General features: G+C 42.4%; 1 protein-coding gene across 1 annotated transcript in view; it reads left to right on the forward strand.

The window, feature by feature from the left end:
- Nucleotides 1-15,964, forward strand: part of LOC137380855 (uncharacterized) — a 42,697-nt gene that overhangs the window by 11,750 nt on the left and 14,983 nt on the right. Inside the window, exons 4-5 of the mRNA XM_068053266.1 lie at nucleotides 9,052-9,163; nucleotides 13,921-13,991. Coding sequence (XP_067909367.1) covers nucleotides 9,052-9,163; nucleotides 13,921-13,991 — 183 coding nt within the window. The remainder of the gene's footprint in view (nucleotides 1-9,051; nucleotides 9,164-13,920; nucleotides 13,992-15,964) is intronic.

Here is a 15,964-nt window from a genome sequence, read left to right on the forward strand (position 1 = left end):
CTCTCTCTCTTCGCCCCCTCTCCCTCTCACTCTCCCCACCCCTCTCCCTCTCTTCGTCCCCCCCTTCTCCCCCTCTCTCTCTTCGCCCCCTCTCTTCCCCCCTTCCCCCCCTCTCTCTTCCACCCCCCCCCTCTCTCTTCCACCCCCCCCCTCTCTCTTCCACCCCCCCCCTCTCTCTTCCACCCCCCCTCTCTCTTCCACCCCCCCCTCTCTCTTCCACCCCCCCCTCTCTCTTCCACCCCCCCCTCTCTCTTCCACCCCCCTCTCTCTCTTCCACCCCCCTCTCTCTCTTCCACCCCGCTCTCTCTCTTCCACCCCGCTCTCTCTCTTCCACCCCGCTCTCTCTCTTCCACCCCGCTCTCTCTCTTCCACCCCGCTCTCTCTCTTCCACCCCGCTCTCTCTCTTTCACCCCACTCTCTCTTCCACCCCTCTCTCTCTGACAGTGGCAGCAGTGGTTTCTGAGCTGTGGATCGGCTCGTTTTTCCGGCAGGCTTTAAAAAAAATCGGAAACCGCCGGACAATCCCGAAGCTGTCCAATGTTCAGAAACTGCTGTTCCTCAATCAGCACCTGTCATTTGCAATGTTTTCTTCAAAGCCGCTCTGAAGAAGCCAATGGGAAATTTCCCGTCCCTGAAATTACCAGTGACGGACCCCAAAATTATTCACCATGGACACTGGTGTCCATGTACGGACATATGGCCGACCCTTGGGCGGATCCTGACATCCATCCGCGTGTAATGCTGATTTGATGCCAATGCAGCCATTTTGGAGTTCAACACTCCAGCAATGTCGTCTTTTAATCACGCTCAGCTGGACATAGTTTCAGCAGCAGAAAGGAGCCCTGCACCAGTGCTAATTAAAGGGATCATCAACTTTTTCAGGTTGGTTGCTGATCGAATTCTGCTGAGTGTTGCAGTGATTGCACAAGTGTTTGCTTTCTAGAGTTCTATAAGGTTGCTAAAATCTACAAGGGAGGGAATAATAGATGCTGAAGAACTTTGTCCAGACTTCAAGTCTTCTGCACAAACCAGTAGGTGCTAGATATGGGTGCACTAATAGCCACTACCCTTGGACTAGAGCATGACTTGGCGAATGAACAGAGGCCACGTAGAGCAAGAGAGGCTTTTAGAACAGGGAGGTGGCGAAGCGGGAGAAGGGCTCTTGGCAAGAAGGCCATATCCTCCCATGTATTTAGGGAGCAATTCTCCTACCTGAACTTCAGTGAGGAACAGTGTGTGAGACACCTGTGCTTCAGTAAGAATGTCTTCACTGAAAACTTCCACCTGCTGCAGCCACAACTGCAACCTCAGAGCAGGGGAAGGACAGCATTGCCAGTGGTTGTGATGGAGACTGTGGTGATGACCTTTTATGTATGTGGCTCCTTCTGGCTGGAACTGGGTATATTTGCTACATCTCACAGTTTGCTGTGCAGTCTTCATTAAGAGGTGCAGCTTTCCTTAAGCTACCTTTTAACATGTGCTAGTCTCTCACAATTTAGGCCCCCTGCTGAGGCTTGCAGCCACTCAACAGGGTGCTTAGTACTCATTGTATGCTGCAATCAGGCTAATGAACAGGCAGCAGGAAGTTGGCGTGCCGGCTGCATCACTTTGAACAGTCATGCAGTTGACTGGGCATGGGTGAATTGCACTTTACAATTGATCAGGTGTGGGTTAATCGTGCATTGTGATCAAATGGGTGTGGGTTAATTGTGCATTGCACTTGAATACGTGTGGGTTAATTGCACATTGCGACTGAATGGGTGTGGGTTAATTGCATATTGCGACTGAATGGGTGTGGGTTAATTGCGCACTGCAATTGAATGGGTGTGGGTTAATTGCGCACTGCAATTGAATGGGTGTGGGTTAATTGCGCACTGCAATTGAATGGGTGTGGGTTAATTGCGCACTGCAATTGAATGGGTGTGGGTTAATTGCGCACTGCAATTGAATGGGTGTGGGTTAATTGCATATTGCGACTGAATGGGTGTGGGTTAATTGCATATTGCGACTGAATGGGTGTGGTTTAATTGCATATTGCGACTAAATGGGTGTGGTTTAATTGCGCACTGCAATTGAATGGGTGTGGTTTAATTGCGCACTGCAATTGAATGGGCGTGGGTTAATTGCGCACTGCAATTGAATGGGCGTGGGTTAATTGCGCACTGTAATTGAATGGGTGTGGGTTAATTGCGCACTGCAATTGAATGGGTGTGGGTTAATTGCGCACTGCAATTGAATGGGTGTGGGTTAATTGCGCACTGCAATTGAATGGGTGTGGGTTAATTGCGCATTGCGACTGAATGGGTGTGGGTTAATCGCGCACTGCAATTGAATGGGTGTGGGTTAATTGCGCACTGCAATTGAATGGGTGTGGGTTAATTGCGCACTGCAATTGAATGGGCGTGGGTTAATTGCGCACTGTAATTGAATGGGTGTGGGTTAATTGCGCACTGCAATTGAATGGGTGTCGGTTAATTGCGCACTGCAATTGAATGGGTGTGGGTTAATTGCGCACTGCAATTGAATGGGTGTGGGTTAATTGCGCACTGCAATTGAATGGGTGTGGGTTAATTGCGCACTGCAATTGAATGGGTGTGGGTTAATTGCGCACTGCAATTGAATGGGTGTGGGTTAATTGCGCACTGCAATTGAATGGGTGTGGGTTAATCGCGCATTGCGACTGAATGGGTGTGGGTTAATTGCGCACTGCAATTGAATGGGTGTGGGTTAATTGCGCACTGCAATTGAATGGGTGTGGGTTAATTGCGCATTGCGACTGAATGGGTGTGGGTTAATCGCGCATTGCGATTGCCACATCTGTTTTTGCTGTCCACTTCAGCTCCCTAACTATTCAGAGTGTTGTCTGTGCCAGTTAGTATGAACGATCCACCAAAGGAATTACTGTTGATTACTCATGTGTGTGTATTACCATTTTTATTTCAAATGGGTTAGCACTTCCATTAAATTGGTATTAAGCATTTGTATGCTGGTGTTCCATAGCATAATTTCAGGGCCTTGGTAATTTAAAAATACAACTAAGCTGTATGTCTAAAGATCATGACTGATAAATTATAAAACTGTTTGTAGTTCCATGTATGTTTAACTATTCTAATCAAGCACAGTTTAGCTTTGTTTCCTCTTGAACCTGCCTTTCCGTTAGTCATTACCAGACCAACAGACCATGATTTTCAATAGTGAGTTTCACCAGTACATCTTTGACTGAATATTGTCATCCTTTTTTGTTTCTTTGGATGTACTTTACATTTAATTCTTTTTAAAATTAGTTAAAGCAATAGAGCAGTAGTTCTTTGTAAAGTCGAAAAATAGAAATTGGTAGAAGAAGAAAGTTTGCATTCTACCATCCTGGTAGTCACATGATACAACAATAATAGAGTTGTTGACTAATCATGGCAATCCAGTCTCTATCAATTAGTCTACAACAGACCAGATATAACACAAGGAAAACCCCAGTGGTGGAGAGCCTTGGGAACCAGGTGCAAAGTCATCTGTTCCTCCTAAGCATGCTACACTTATCACATGTCATGTCTCAAATTACTCAGGTACTGCAGCCTAAAATGTTATTTTCAGGAGTAATTACAACACTTTTTGCCATTGTATGTCGTATTCATACAGCACTTAAAATGTCAAATTCTGATATGCATTGATGTGCATGCTTGGGCAGCTTTGCATCTTTGAGGGTTGGGGCATTTTGCCTTAGAAGGAAATCGGATGGAAGACTTTAGGCAGTTTTCAGTTTCCTTTTTGAGGAGTTAGTGTTATTTTTGTCTGCTACCCTTTTGCAGGGCTGATTACTGAGAAGTTTTGGGCAGATTTTGAGACATTGAGGTCAAGAGCGAAATCTTGTTCAAGGTTTCTAACACAGGGGCCACATTGCCTGATAATTCCCTGTTCAAGGCAGAGCCTGGCCAGTGCTGTTCAGCTTAACTAGTAAGTGATGACTTTCTTGGAGGAAATGGCTGGGAGGAGGTATTCAGGCCAACTGTACAGAAAGTTGAATTAATATACACTGTTGAAATGACAGAGTTACATATAGAGGAAGGAAATTCCAGACTCAGTGCTTCTTTTGTTCAAATAATTATCTTTTAAAATTCATATTAGCATTGTTTTGCTCAGCAAAGATCTGCTCTGTTGGGACTCCTTGCCCCCATGTCATGAATGAAAGGAAACACCCGCCTCCAGAACAGCTCCCCTGTTAGTAATGGAGGCTGTGATATTACATAAGTCTAAACAGAGTCACCTGATCCTACTAGACTGTATTACTGGCTGGTTATGCAGAGTAAGTCAACTTCCTTTTATGGTTGGGCTTGCAAGTCTTAAAATCAACAGAAAGGGACTAAAGTAAAAATAAAGAATCGCAACATATTGAAATGATTAAAATAGGTACACTTTGAAATCGATCTTGATTTATCAGGTAGCTTGTGTGTAGTAAACCTACTTAAAACCCGTAAATGAAAACAAGAAATACTCAGCAGGTTTGGCAGCGTCTGTGGAGAGAGAAGCAGAGTTAACGTTTCAGGTCAGTGACCCTTCATCAGAACTGACAAATATTGGAAATATAAAAGGTTTTAAGCAAATAAAGGGGGGGGGGGGGGGGTGGGGGGGGGGGGGGAATGCGGCAAGAGATGACAAAAGAGAAGGCATTGATAGGACAAGGTCACAGAGAATAACTGACCAGAAGGTCATGGAGCAAAGGCAAACGCTATGTTAATGGTGTACTGAAAGACAAAGTGTTAGTGCAGAGAGGGTGTTAATTGACAGAAAAAAAGAACAACCTGGCCCAAAGCACAAACATGACAAAAAAAAAAAGCATTGGGTAGGCACATGGTAAAAAAAATCAATGATGAAACAAAATGAAATAAAATAAGCAAATAAAAAATAAAAAGTTGTACTTGTACTTCTTTCAATTTAGTATACTGTATTCGCTGCTCAGAATGTGGTCTCCTTTACATTGGGGAGACCAAGCATGACCCTGAGCTTCCGGTTGCTTGCCATTTCAACACACCCCCTGCTCTCATGCTCACATCTCTGTCCTGGGATTGCTGCAGTGTTCCACTGAACATCAACGCAAGCTCGAAGAACAGCATCTCATTTACCGATGAGGCACACTACAGCCTGCCGGACTGAACATTGAGTTCAATAATTTCAGAGCATGAAGGCCCTTTTTATTTTCAGCTATTTTTTTTTCTTTTTTCTTTGTTTTATTTCATTTTGTTTCACTATTCATTTTTTTACCTACCCTCTGCTTTTTTGTCATGTTTGTGCTTTGGGCCAGGTTGTTCTATTTTTCTGTTAATTAACACCCTCTCTGCACTAACGCTTTGTCTTTCAGCACACCATTAACATACCGTCTGCCTTTGCTGCACCCCAGAGTACTTAAAGAAGTGGCCCTAGAAATAGTAGATGCATTGCTGGTTATTTTTCAAAATTCTATAGAATCTGGAATATTTCCAATGGATTGGAGGGTAGCTAATGTAATCCCACTATTTAAAAAAGGAGATAGAGAGAAAACAGGGAATTATAGACCGGTTAGCCTGACATCAGTAGTGGGGAAAATGCTAGAGTCCATTATAAAAGATGTAATGGCGGAGCATTTGAAAAAACAGTGTTAGGATCGGACAAAGTCAGCATGGATTTACGAAAGGAAAATCCTGCCTGACAAAGCTACTGGAATTTTTTGAGGATGTAACTAGTAGAGTAGATAAGGGAGAACCAGTGGATGTGGTGTATTTGGACTTTCAGAAGGCTTTCGATAAGGTCCCACATAAGAGATTAGTGTGCAAAATTAAAGCACATGGGATTGGGGGTAAGGTACTGACATGGATAGAGAACTGATTGGCAGACAGGAAACAAAGAGTCGGAATAAACGGGTCTTTTTCCGAGTGGCAGGCAGTGACTAGTGGGGTACCGCAGGGATCAATGTTAGGACCCCAACTATTCACAATATATATTAATGATATAGATGAGGGAATTAAATGTAATATATCCAAGTTTGCAGATGGTACAAAGCTGGGTGGGAGTGTGAGCTGTGAAGAGGATGCAAAGAAGCCCCAGTGTGATTTGGACAGGTTGAGTGAATGGGCAATTACATGGCAGATGCAGTATAATGTGGATAAATGTGAGGTTATCCATTTTGGTGGAAAAACAGGAAAGCAGATTATTATCTGAATGGCGATAGATTGGGAAAGGGGGAGGTGCAGCGAGACCTGGGTGTCCTTGTGCACCAGTTGCTGAAAGTAAGCATGCAGGTGCAGCAAGCAGGCAAATGGTATGTTGGCCTTCATAGCGAGAGGATTCGAGTACAGGAGCAGGGATGTCTTGCTGCATTTATACAGGGCCTTGGTGAGATCACACCTTGAGTATTGTGTGCAGTTTTGGTCTCCTTAGCTGAGGAAGGATGTTCTTGTTATGGAGGGAGTGCAGCGAAGGTTCACCAGACTGATTCCTGGGATGGCGGGACTGACGTATGAAGAGAGATTGGGTCAATTAGGCTTGTGTTCGCTTGAGTTTAGAAGAATGAGAGGGGATCTCATAGAAACCTACAAAATTCTAACAGGACTGGATAGACTAGATGCAGGAAGAATGTTCCCGATGGTGGGGGAGTCCAGGACCAGGGGTCACAGTCTAAGGATAAGGGGCAGGCCATTTAGGACTGAGATGAGGAGAGATTTCTTCACCCAGAGAGTGGTGAACCTGTGGAATTCTCTACCACGGAAAGTAGTTGAGGCCAAATCATTAAATATATTCAAGAAGGAGTTAGATATAGTTCTTAGTGCAAAAGGCATCAAGGAATACGGGAAGGAAGTGGGAACAGGGTACTGAGTTTGGATGATCAGCCATGATCGTATTGAATGGCGGAGCAGGCTCGAAGGGCTGAATGGCCTATTCCTCCTATTTTTATATGTTTCTCTATGTTTCTATCTTGCGGTTAGCAGCATGAACTAGTCTTTTCACCTCACTCTTCAGATTGCATTATATTTGTGCCGCAAATTGCTGGAAATGCAAATTGATAATGGCACATTTATATCAATGTTGTATTTGCAATCTCTCAAAAGGCATGTGCAATGGCCTGTCTCCTTAACCAATGAAACAAAAGTATAAAGAAAGAGAGCAAACGATGCAGAAGGGAATAGGGTAAATCAGAGTATAATTCGAGACAGGTGGAGAGATAAAGTGAAGGAAAAAAAGAAGTTTAAGTGCGAGAGAAATAAAAGGACAAAGGAAAAATAAGAAAAAATTAAAAGTGCAACAGAAGAAGACGTTACGACATAGTTGTATTTGAAAATTGTTGTATTGATCCATGACAAGTTAATAATGAATGAATGGCAGGGTAAGTATGCAAAATGTACCAACATTCTTCTATAGTGTATCCCAAACTTATTTTCTGAACAAAACCTACCTTCATTTGTATTTTGTGAGTGTTTAAACAGCTTTGCATCCTTATAGTTATTACCTTCTGTCACTAACAGGAATGTGGTGGCAAGACTAGCACTAAAATACTGCTAAGACAGCTGAGAGAAATACTTACAAAAAAAACTCCACGAACAATGCACTACCTGCTGGAGTGAGACTCCACAGCTTTATTTATTCCTTTTCTGGGCATCCAAGATTGAGTTTCATGACAAGACCATGAATCACTCGGTTCACAGGGTCCTATGGCATGCATTTCCAGGCATAAAAGACAGCGTAGAGATTAATTCACGTTTACAGCATAAATTCAGCTATTTCATGATGTGCATTTAATTTCCATCGAAAAACTCACAGTGAAGTTGCAATTTTTTCAGTTTTTGTCGAGGCTAATGGCAGAGCAGCACAAATTGTCCAGCAATTTGTGAACCTCAGAACTCATGGCATACTGCTTTTTCACCACTGGATTTGCTGGATACTAATAATGGCGGGTGCCGTTAATGCACCATACTTTTCCAACAATTTCTGGGTCAATGTCTGCTTTCCATATACCTTCTGTGAAGCGCCTTGGAATGTCTTTATGTTAAAAATGCTATGTAATTGAAATTCGTTCGTTGTTGTTAAGAACACCCTTTTACCTGTAAGAAAATCTACTGAGCAGGTGATTTCTGCACTTACTTCCTTTAATAACAATATATACTCTGCAGTCCACCAATATTTAATCCAACGTTCTTGAACCAGACGCTCAAGAAGAAAATTGGATATATTTGCCTGGATTATTTATCTATTTATTTTATTCTTTCACAGGATATGTGTGTCGCTGGCAATGCCAGCATTTATTGCCCATCCCTATTGCCTTTATGATAGGGTAAAGACAACAAAACTGTCAGCATTCACTGTCATTACTCCATTGAAACTGACAGCAACTTCGGGAGTTCAGACGTGTACAGAATAACCCTGAAATTCAGATGTTGCTGTCAGTGAGTCTATGCTTCTTCATAGGGTGTGTTGCAAAGGTTTTCATAGACTGCAATCTCCATTGAAAGCAGGAGCTAATGGGAACTTTCACTTTAATGCTGTTAGTCTCGCTGTGAAAACCTTGGAAAAAGTTGCAGCTTGGTCAGTCAGGTGTAACCAGGACTTTAACAGTGCATTAATCTCATTATTACCGCTAAACACCTTCTCTGACCCTGAAAAGCGAATGTTATATTTGTAGAATGCCAGATTTCTCTGCAATGATTAAATATTCTACATATTTCTAAAAACATTTTTTTATAAGTCTTTTTACCTATATTTTAGCTTCTATCTTACTACAGTAGTACATTTATTTCTTACCCTTAACATTTCAATTAAAAGTGAAGGATTTTAAGTGCCTTTAACATCCTGGTTTTCTGTGTGTGAATACTTCAATGTGATTGGCTGTTTAACTGCTTGCTGACATCACTGCAGCTGCACACTAAGACATCCCTTGGATTTGGCGGCAGATTTAAACTGCTGTGGGGAAAGGGGAAATTCCCGCCTGAGATCTCTTGCTTCACTGCTGACCAGAAAATCTCGGCCATTGTATTAGCCTCAATTTGTACTCTTTGACTGGGTGAAAAATGCAATCTGTTTATCCACCTACAGGCCTAGAAATGAAAACCAGCTGTAATGGAACTCATGATGCAACATGTACTTGCAGGAAAACATTCTTCTGCCTGCATCCTGAAAGCTGTAGTCGCTGCATTAGTTGTAAAAAGTAAGTAAGATAAATTAGCAATTGTGATTTATTTGTACATGATGTGTTGAACAACAGTTATCGTGTTTCAGCATTGCTCTATTGCAAACACCATTGCCTCTTTAGCCAGAAGATTACAGAGTCAAGTCCTATTCCAGGGCTTGAGCATGTAATCTGGTCTGATGCTGCAGTGCAGTAGTGAGGGAATGCTGTCTTTCAAATGAGACATTCAACCAAGGCCTCTTGTGCATGCCTGACTTTAATTGCTCCACCATTAGCAGCCCTGTCCTCAAACTGCCTAGGCAAGAAGTTCCAGAATTCCCTTCCTCATCTCACCATCTCGCTACCTCTTTCTCCTCCTTTAAGATGTTCATTAAAATCTACTTCTTTGACCAAGCTTTTAATCACCTGTTCCAATATCTCCTTATGTGGCTTGCTGCCACATTTTGCTTGCTAATGCATCTGTGCATTGTCTTGGGGCGTTTTACTACATTAAAGGTGCTATATAAGTGCAAGTCGTTCTCTGCTTTCATTGGATGTAAAACATCTCATACGGTTTTTCTAAAGAGGAGCAGGGGAGTTCAACCCACAATTAAGGGTGTAAAGATAAGCCCAGCAACTACAGGCCAGTCAGTTTAACTTCAGTGTGGGGAAACTTCTAGAAAGAATAATTCGGGACAAAATTAATAGTCACATGGACAAATGTGGGTTAATTAAAGGAAGCCAGCATAGATTTCTTCTGGGAAAATCACATTTAACTAATATGCTGGAGTTTTTTGAGGAGGTTACACAGAGGGTTGGTGAGGGAAATGCTGTTGATGTGGTGTACATGTTCTTCCAGAAGGCATTTGATACAGTGTCACATAACAGACTTGTGAGCAAAGTTACAGCTCATGGAATAACGGGACAGTAGCAATATGGATACGGAATTGGGGACATAGGTTTAAGGTGCAAGGGGCAAAGTTTAGAGGGGATGTGCGAGGCAATTTTTTTTACACAGAGGGTGGTGAGTGCCTGGAACATGCTGCCAGGGGAGGTGGTGGAAGCAGGTACGATAGCGACGTTTAAGAGGCATCTTGACAAATATACGAATAGGAAGGGAATAGAGGGATATGGGCCCCGGAAGTGCAGAAGGTGTTAGTTTAGGCAGGCATCAAGATCGGCGCAGGCTTGGAGGGCCGAATGGCCTGTTCCTGTGCTGTACTGTTCTTTGTTCTTTTTGTTCTTTGAGTCACAGGAAACAAAGAGTAGTGGTTAATAGATGTTTTTCGGGCTGGAGGAAGGTTTGCAGTGAAGTTCTCCAGGGGTCAATGTTGGGACCCTTGCTTTTCCTGATATATATTAATGACCTAGATCTTGGTGTACAGGGCACAATTTGAACGTTTGCAGATGCTAGGAAACTTCGAAGCATTGTGAACTGTGAGGAGAATAGTGTAGTACTTCGAAAGGACGTGGACAAGTTAGTGGAATAGGCAGACAGGTGACAGATGAAGTTCAATGCAGAGAAATATGAAGTGATTCATTTTGGTAGGAAGAACATGGAGAGATAATATAAAATAAAGGGCACAATTCTAAAGGGGGTGCAGGAGCAGAGGGATCTGGGCTTATATGTAAATAAGTTATTGAAGGTGGCAGGACAGGTTGAGAGAGCAGTTAATAAAGCATACAGTATTCTGGGCTTCATTAATAAGCGCATAGAGTACAAGAGCAAGGAGGTTAAGTTGAACTTGTGTAAGACACTAGTTCAGCCTCAGCTGGAGCATTTCATCCAGTTCTGGGCGCCGCACTTTAGAAAGGATGCAGAGGCATTGGCAAGAGTGCAGAAAAGATTCACGAGAATGATTCCAGGGTTGAGGAATTTCAGTTATGAAGATAGATTGGAGAAATTAGGACTGTTTTCCTTGGAGAAAAGAAGGCTGAGGGGAGATTTGATGGAGATAGTCAAAATCATCAGGGGTCTGAATAGAGTAGGTAGAGAGAAACTGTTCCCACTCATGAAAGCATTGAGAACGAGATGGCACAGATTTAAAGTAATGGGATAAGAGAAGCAAAAGCGACCTGAGGAAAATCTTTTTCACACAGCTAGTGGTAAAAGTCTGGAATGCACTGTGTGGTGGAGGCAGGTTCAAACAAGGCATTCAAAAGGGATTTAGACGGTTATATGAAAAGGAAGAATATGCAGGGTTACAGGGCAAAGGTGAGGGAATGGCACTAAGTGAATTGTCCTTTCAGAGAACCGGTGCAGACACCATGGGCCGAATGGCCTCCTTCTGCACTGTGACAATTCTTTGATTCTGTGAATTAACACTATCACAAACAGATTAATTTATCAGTTATCTCATTGCAGTTTCGGGTATCTTGCTATGCAGAAGTTGACTGTTATGTCACCTACAAAACAGCAATGACTACACTTCAAAAGTAATTTATTGGCTGTCATGTGCTTGGTGACATCTTCAGGACATGAAAGATGCTATATAACTTTGTGTAAAATGAAACAGAAACAAGTGCCAGTGTAATGCAATAAATAATTAAACTTTAAGCCTGAAATAGCCTGTATTATGTACCTCAGGGTGTGAGATAATTTGATCCTCTCAACTGGAATATGGTGCCCAGGTCTTTATACATGGATCTGGAGAATTACAGAGGATAAATTGGGTAAACTGCCAAGCTTCAAATATTGGTTGCACAAGATTATGTCAAACAGAGCTGAGAACACTTCTGTGATTAAATTGTTTGATAACTCTACTTGTATGTTGAAAGAAGTTGCATTTGTCTCGCACTTTCATGGTCTCAGCACATCCCAAAGTGCTTTACAGCCAATTTGAAGTAATTCATTGACCACACTTCATTTTGAAGTGTAGTTGTTATTGTAATGTAGGAAAAGTGGCAGCCAATTTTTGTAGAGCATGGTTGCACAAATAGTAATGTGATAATGAGCAAATAATCTGTTTCTGTGTTGTTGGATGTTGATTGAGGGATAAATATTGGCAATGAGGGACAATGGGTGTACTCCCCTGTTGTTCTTCACTATACTGTAACAGGGTCTTTTACATCAGGTGATGCTTGGTGTCACTAATTGGATGCCGAGCTTGCCTTCAGCCAAATTAGGGCATTTACATTTAAAGACAGTGTTCCATGAGCAACACAATGGTAGTGCAGGGTCGGGACCGGAAATTATCCGGCGTCAGGTTTCCTACTTCAGTTTGAAAATCCAGCCTACTGTAACAGTGGTAACACTCTCACCTCTGAATCAGAAAGTTCTAGATTTAAGTACCACTCCAGAGATTTGAGCACAAAATCCAGGCTGATGTTCCAGTGCACTACTGAGGGAGTGCTGCACTGTCAGAGGTATCATCTATCGAAGGAGACATTAAAATGAGGCCCTGCCTAACCTCTCAGGTGGATGTAAAGGTGGGAGCTGCCTGCAGAGCATGAGTGGCAAAGGCAGATGGCAGCCATGATGGAGTCTGCTGCTGCCTTCCAGAAGAAAGCAAGCAGCTCCTCGGAGCGCCAGCAACCTCGACAAGCACAAAAATGGCCAAACGGCCAAATGGAAGGTAAAGTGTATGATCCAGTGCAAGATCCCCCAGTCATGAAAATTTTCATCACCAATAGAAAGCTTTAACCTCTGCCCGTTTTGAACCCACCAGCTGTGCATTAACCTGCACCAAACTGTTCAAGTTCACCGATCCAACCTTTGAAATCACCTTCTCATCCTCCCAGGCCTGCGAACTAGCTCCTCAAGGAACTTAATGGGCCTTTAATTGGAGGAAAGCAGGTTCCCTATCTCTCCCCCCAGCCCTCTCTTTGAAAATTGCCCTGCATTCTGGAGGCGGTGGAATCCAATGCAATTTTCAAATATTGCCTGCACCCCTTCCTGACACCAACGTTAACTGAAAATCCCGGCTAGTCTTTCCTTTCCTTCACATATGTTAGTCAAAAACCTCAGTGAAATGGCTATTCAAAGCTGTGATTTGCAAAGTCACATCCAGGCTGTTTAATTTTAAAATGCATTGAGAGCATGGCCAGGAACATCTGCACTCTCAATGCATTTAAAGAATTAGACTTTCTCCCATCTACCTGAGCACTTTTTAGTCCAGCCTGGAAAATTACAATGCTATTGAGATTTTTTGAAATTGGGCTCCCAATGGGGAACCTTACCCTGTGGGAGCATATGTCATTTGGTATTTGGGTTCCTGGAATCCAATGACCTTAGACAGTTGCAACCCATTTCTCATTGGTTGCAAGGTGCAGCTTAAAACTGCCTACAATTTGGCAGAACTTGGTACTAAATTAACAGTCTTGTGAAAAGGATGTTTAAGGTGCATTGGAAAGCGTTTCTCTGGAGTTGGCATGCTTTGAAGCTGAGTACGTGCTTTCCCTCCGATTGTGTTACCCTTGACCTAGAATTGCTGAATGGTCATGCTGAACTAGTTGCTGTCAGCTGGGAGCCTCGCCTTATCAGCAATTCGTAGGTTCATGCGTTGTGATTTTTCCATCTGATGTAAACACCTTGTGTATTTGTTTGTGGTTAGCCAGTTGCAGGAAGCCCTCATAGTCAAATTACTAGAATCAGGCAAGCAAAATTCTGGATAATGTTGGCCATCTGAAACACACGCAAAAAGTGATGAAAATGTTCAAATCAGACAACATCTGTAAAGGAAGGGAAAATGTTGACATTTTAGGTGTCAGAACTGACCGGCTGAGTTTTTCCTGCATTTTCTGTTCCTGTTTCCTAGAACCAGCTGATTTCTTTTGTCTTTCATTTCCCTCCTGAGGTGCAATGAAGAAACTGAAGAGATTGAGCAACCCTGTACAGAAGTGAAGAACACAGTCTGTACAGCAAAAGGTTTGTCTGTCTTTTCTTTTTATCTGTTGTATTTAGGACTAATCAAACTAATTAAAATAATGAGCGGTGGCAGCCACTAGATGGGCAGACAATCTGCTTAAAGTAATATTTCTACTTTACAATTACTGACCGATTTAAGCAACTGTTAACATTTATATCATGTAAAACTAGGCACTGGAGCAGGCCACTTGGCCCCTCGAGCCTGCCGCGCAACTCCACAACATTATGGCTGATTTGTTCGATGACTCGACTCCATTTTCCTGCCCACACCCGATACCCCCGACCCCTCCTGCCTGTCAAGAATCTGTCTACCTCAGCCTTAAAAACATTCAATGACCCTGCCTCCACCGCTCTCCGGGAAAGAGAATTCCACAGACTCACGACCCTCAGAGAGAAAAAAAATTTCCTCATCTCTGTCTTAAATGGGAGACCCCTTATTTTCAAATTGTGCCCACTAGTTTTAGTCTCTCCCACAAGGAGAAACATCCTTTCAACATCCACCTTGTCAAGTCCCCTCAGGATCTTGTATGTTTCAATAAGATCACCTCTCATCCTTCTAAACTCCAACCTGTCCAACCTTTCCTCATAAGCCAACCCTCTCATCCCAGGAATCAGTTGAGTGAACCTTCTCTGAGCTGCTTCCAATGCAATTATATCCTTTCTTAAGTAAGGAGACCAAAACTGTACACAGTACACTAGATGTGGTCTCACCAATGCCCTGTACAACTGTAGCAAATTATCTCTACTTTTATATTCCATTCCCCTTGCAATAAACAACAACACTTCATTTGCCTTCTTAATCACTTGCTGTACCCGCATACTAACTTCTTGTATTTTGAATACCAGATCCCTTTGCATCTCAGAGTTCTGCAATCTCTGTCCATTTAAATAATATGTTGCTTTTCTATTTTTCTGGCCAAAGTGGATAAGTTCACACTTTCCCATATTATACTCCATCTGCCAAATCGTTTCCCACTCGCTCTTTGCAGAGTCCTTATGCCCGCTTCACAACTTATTCTCCTTATCTTTGTGTCATCAGCAAATTTAGCAACCATACATTCTGTTGCTTCATCCGAGTCGTTGATATAGATTGTAAATAGTTGAAAGCCCATCACTGATTCCTGTGGCATTCTACTAGTTGTAGCTTGCCAACCTGAAAATGACCCGTTTATGCCTATACTCTGTTTCCTGTTAGCTAACTAATCTCCTATCCATGGTAATTTGTTACCCCCTCTTCCATGGGCTCTTATTTTGTTTGGTAACCTTTGATGTGGCACTTTGTCAAATGCCATCTGAAAATCCAAGTGCACCACATTCACAGGTTCCACTTTATCCACATTGTTTGTTGCTTCCTCAAAGAACTCTAATAAATTAGTCAAACACGATTTCCCTTTTACAAAACGGTGTTGACTCTGCTGATTACATTGAGATTTTCAAAATGACTTGCCATAACCTCCTTTAATAGTAGATTCCAGCATTTTCCCCATGACTGATGTTAGTCTAACTGGCCTGTAGTTTCCTGCTTTCTGTCTTCCTCCTTTCTTGAATAGCGGAGTTACATTTGCTATTTTCCATCAGATTTTAGTTCTAATAAGTTTCTTTGTACCCTTCCCCTGCTCTTGGCAATTGTTTTAAGTTCCTCCACCCCCCCCCCCACCCCTTTCAACTCTTGATTCATAGTTATTTCTGGGATGATATTTGTATCCTCTACAGTGAAGACAGATGCAAAAAATCTGTTCAATTCCTCTGCCATTTCCTTATTTTCCATTATTAACTCCCCAGACATTCTCTCTAGAGGACCAACACTCACATTACTTTCTCTTTTCCTTTTTAAATATCTCTACAAACTATTACTATCCATTTTTATATTTCTAACTAGCTTTCTCTCAGTCTCTAATTTCTCTTTCATTATTCTTTTAGACATTCTTTATAGTCATTTTTTTATATTCTGTCCAATCTTCTGACTTGCCACT

This window comes from Heterodontus francisci, chromosome 20 (assembly GCF_036365525.1).
Source record: "Heterodontus francisci isolate sHetFra1 chromosome 20, sHetFra1.hap1, whole genome shotgun sequence".
In the NCBI taxonomy this organism is placed as follows: Eukaryota; Metazoa; Chordata; class Chondrichthyes; order Heterodontiformes; family Heterodontidae; genus Heterodontus; species Heterodontus francisci.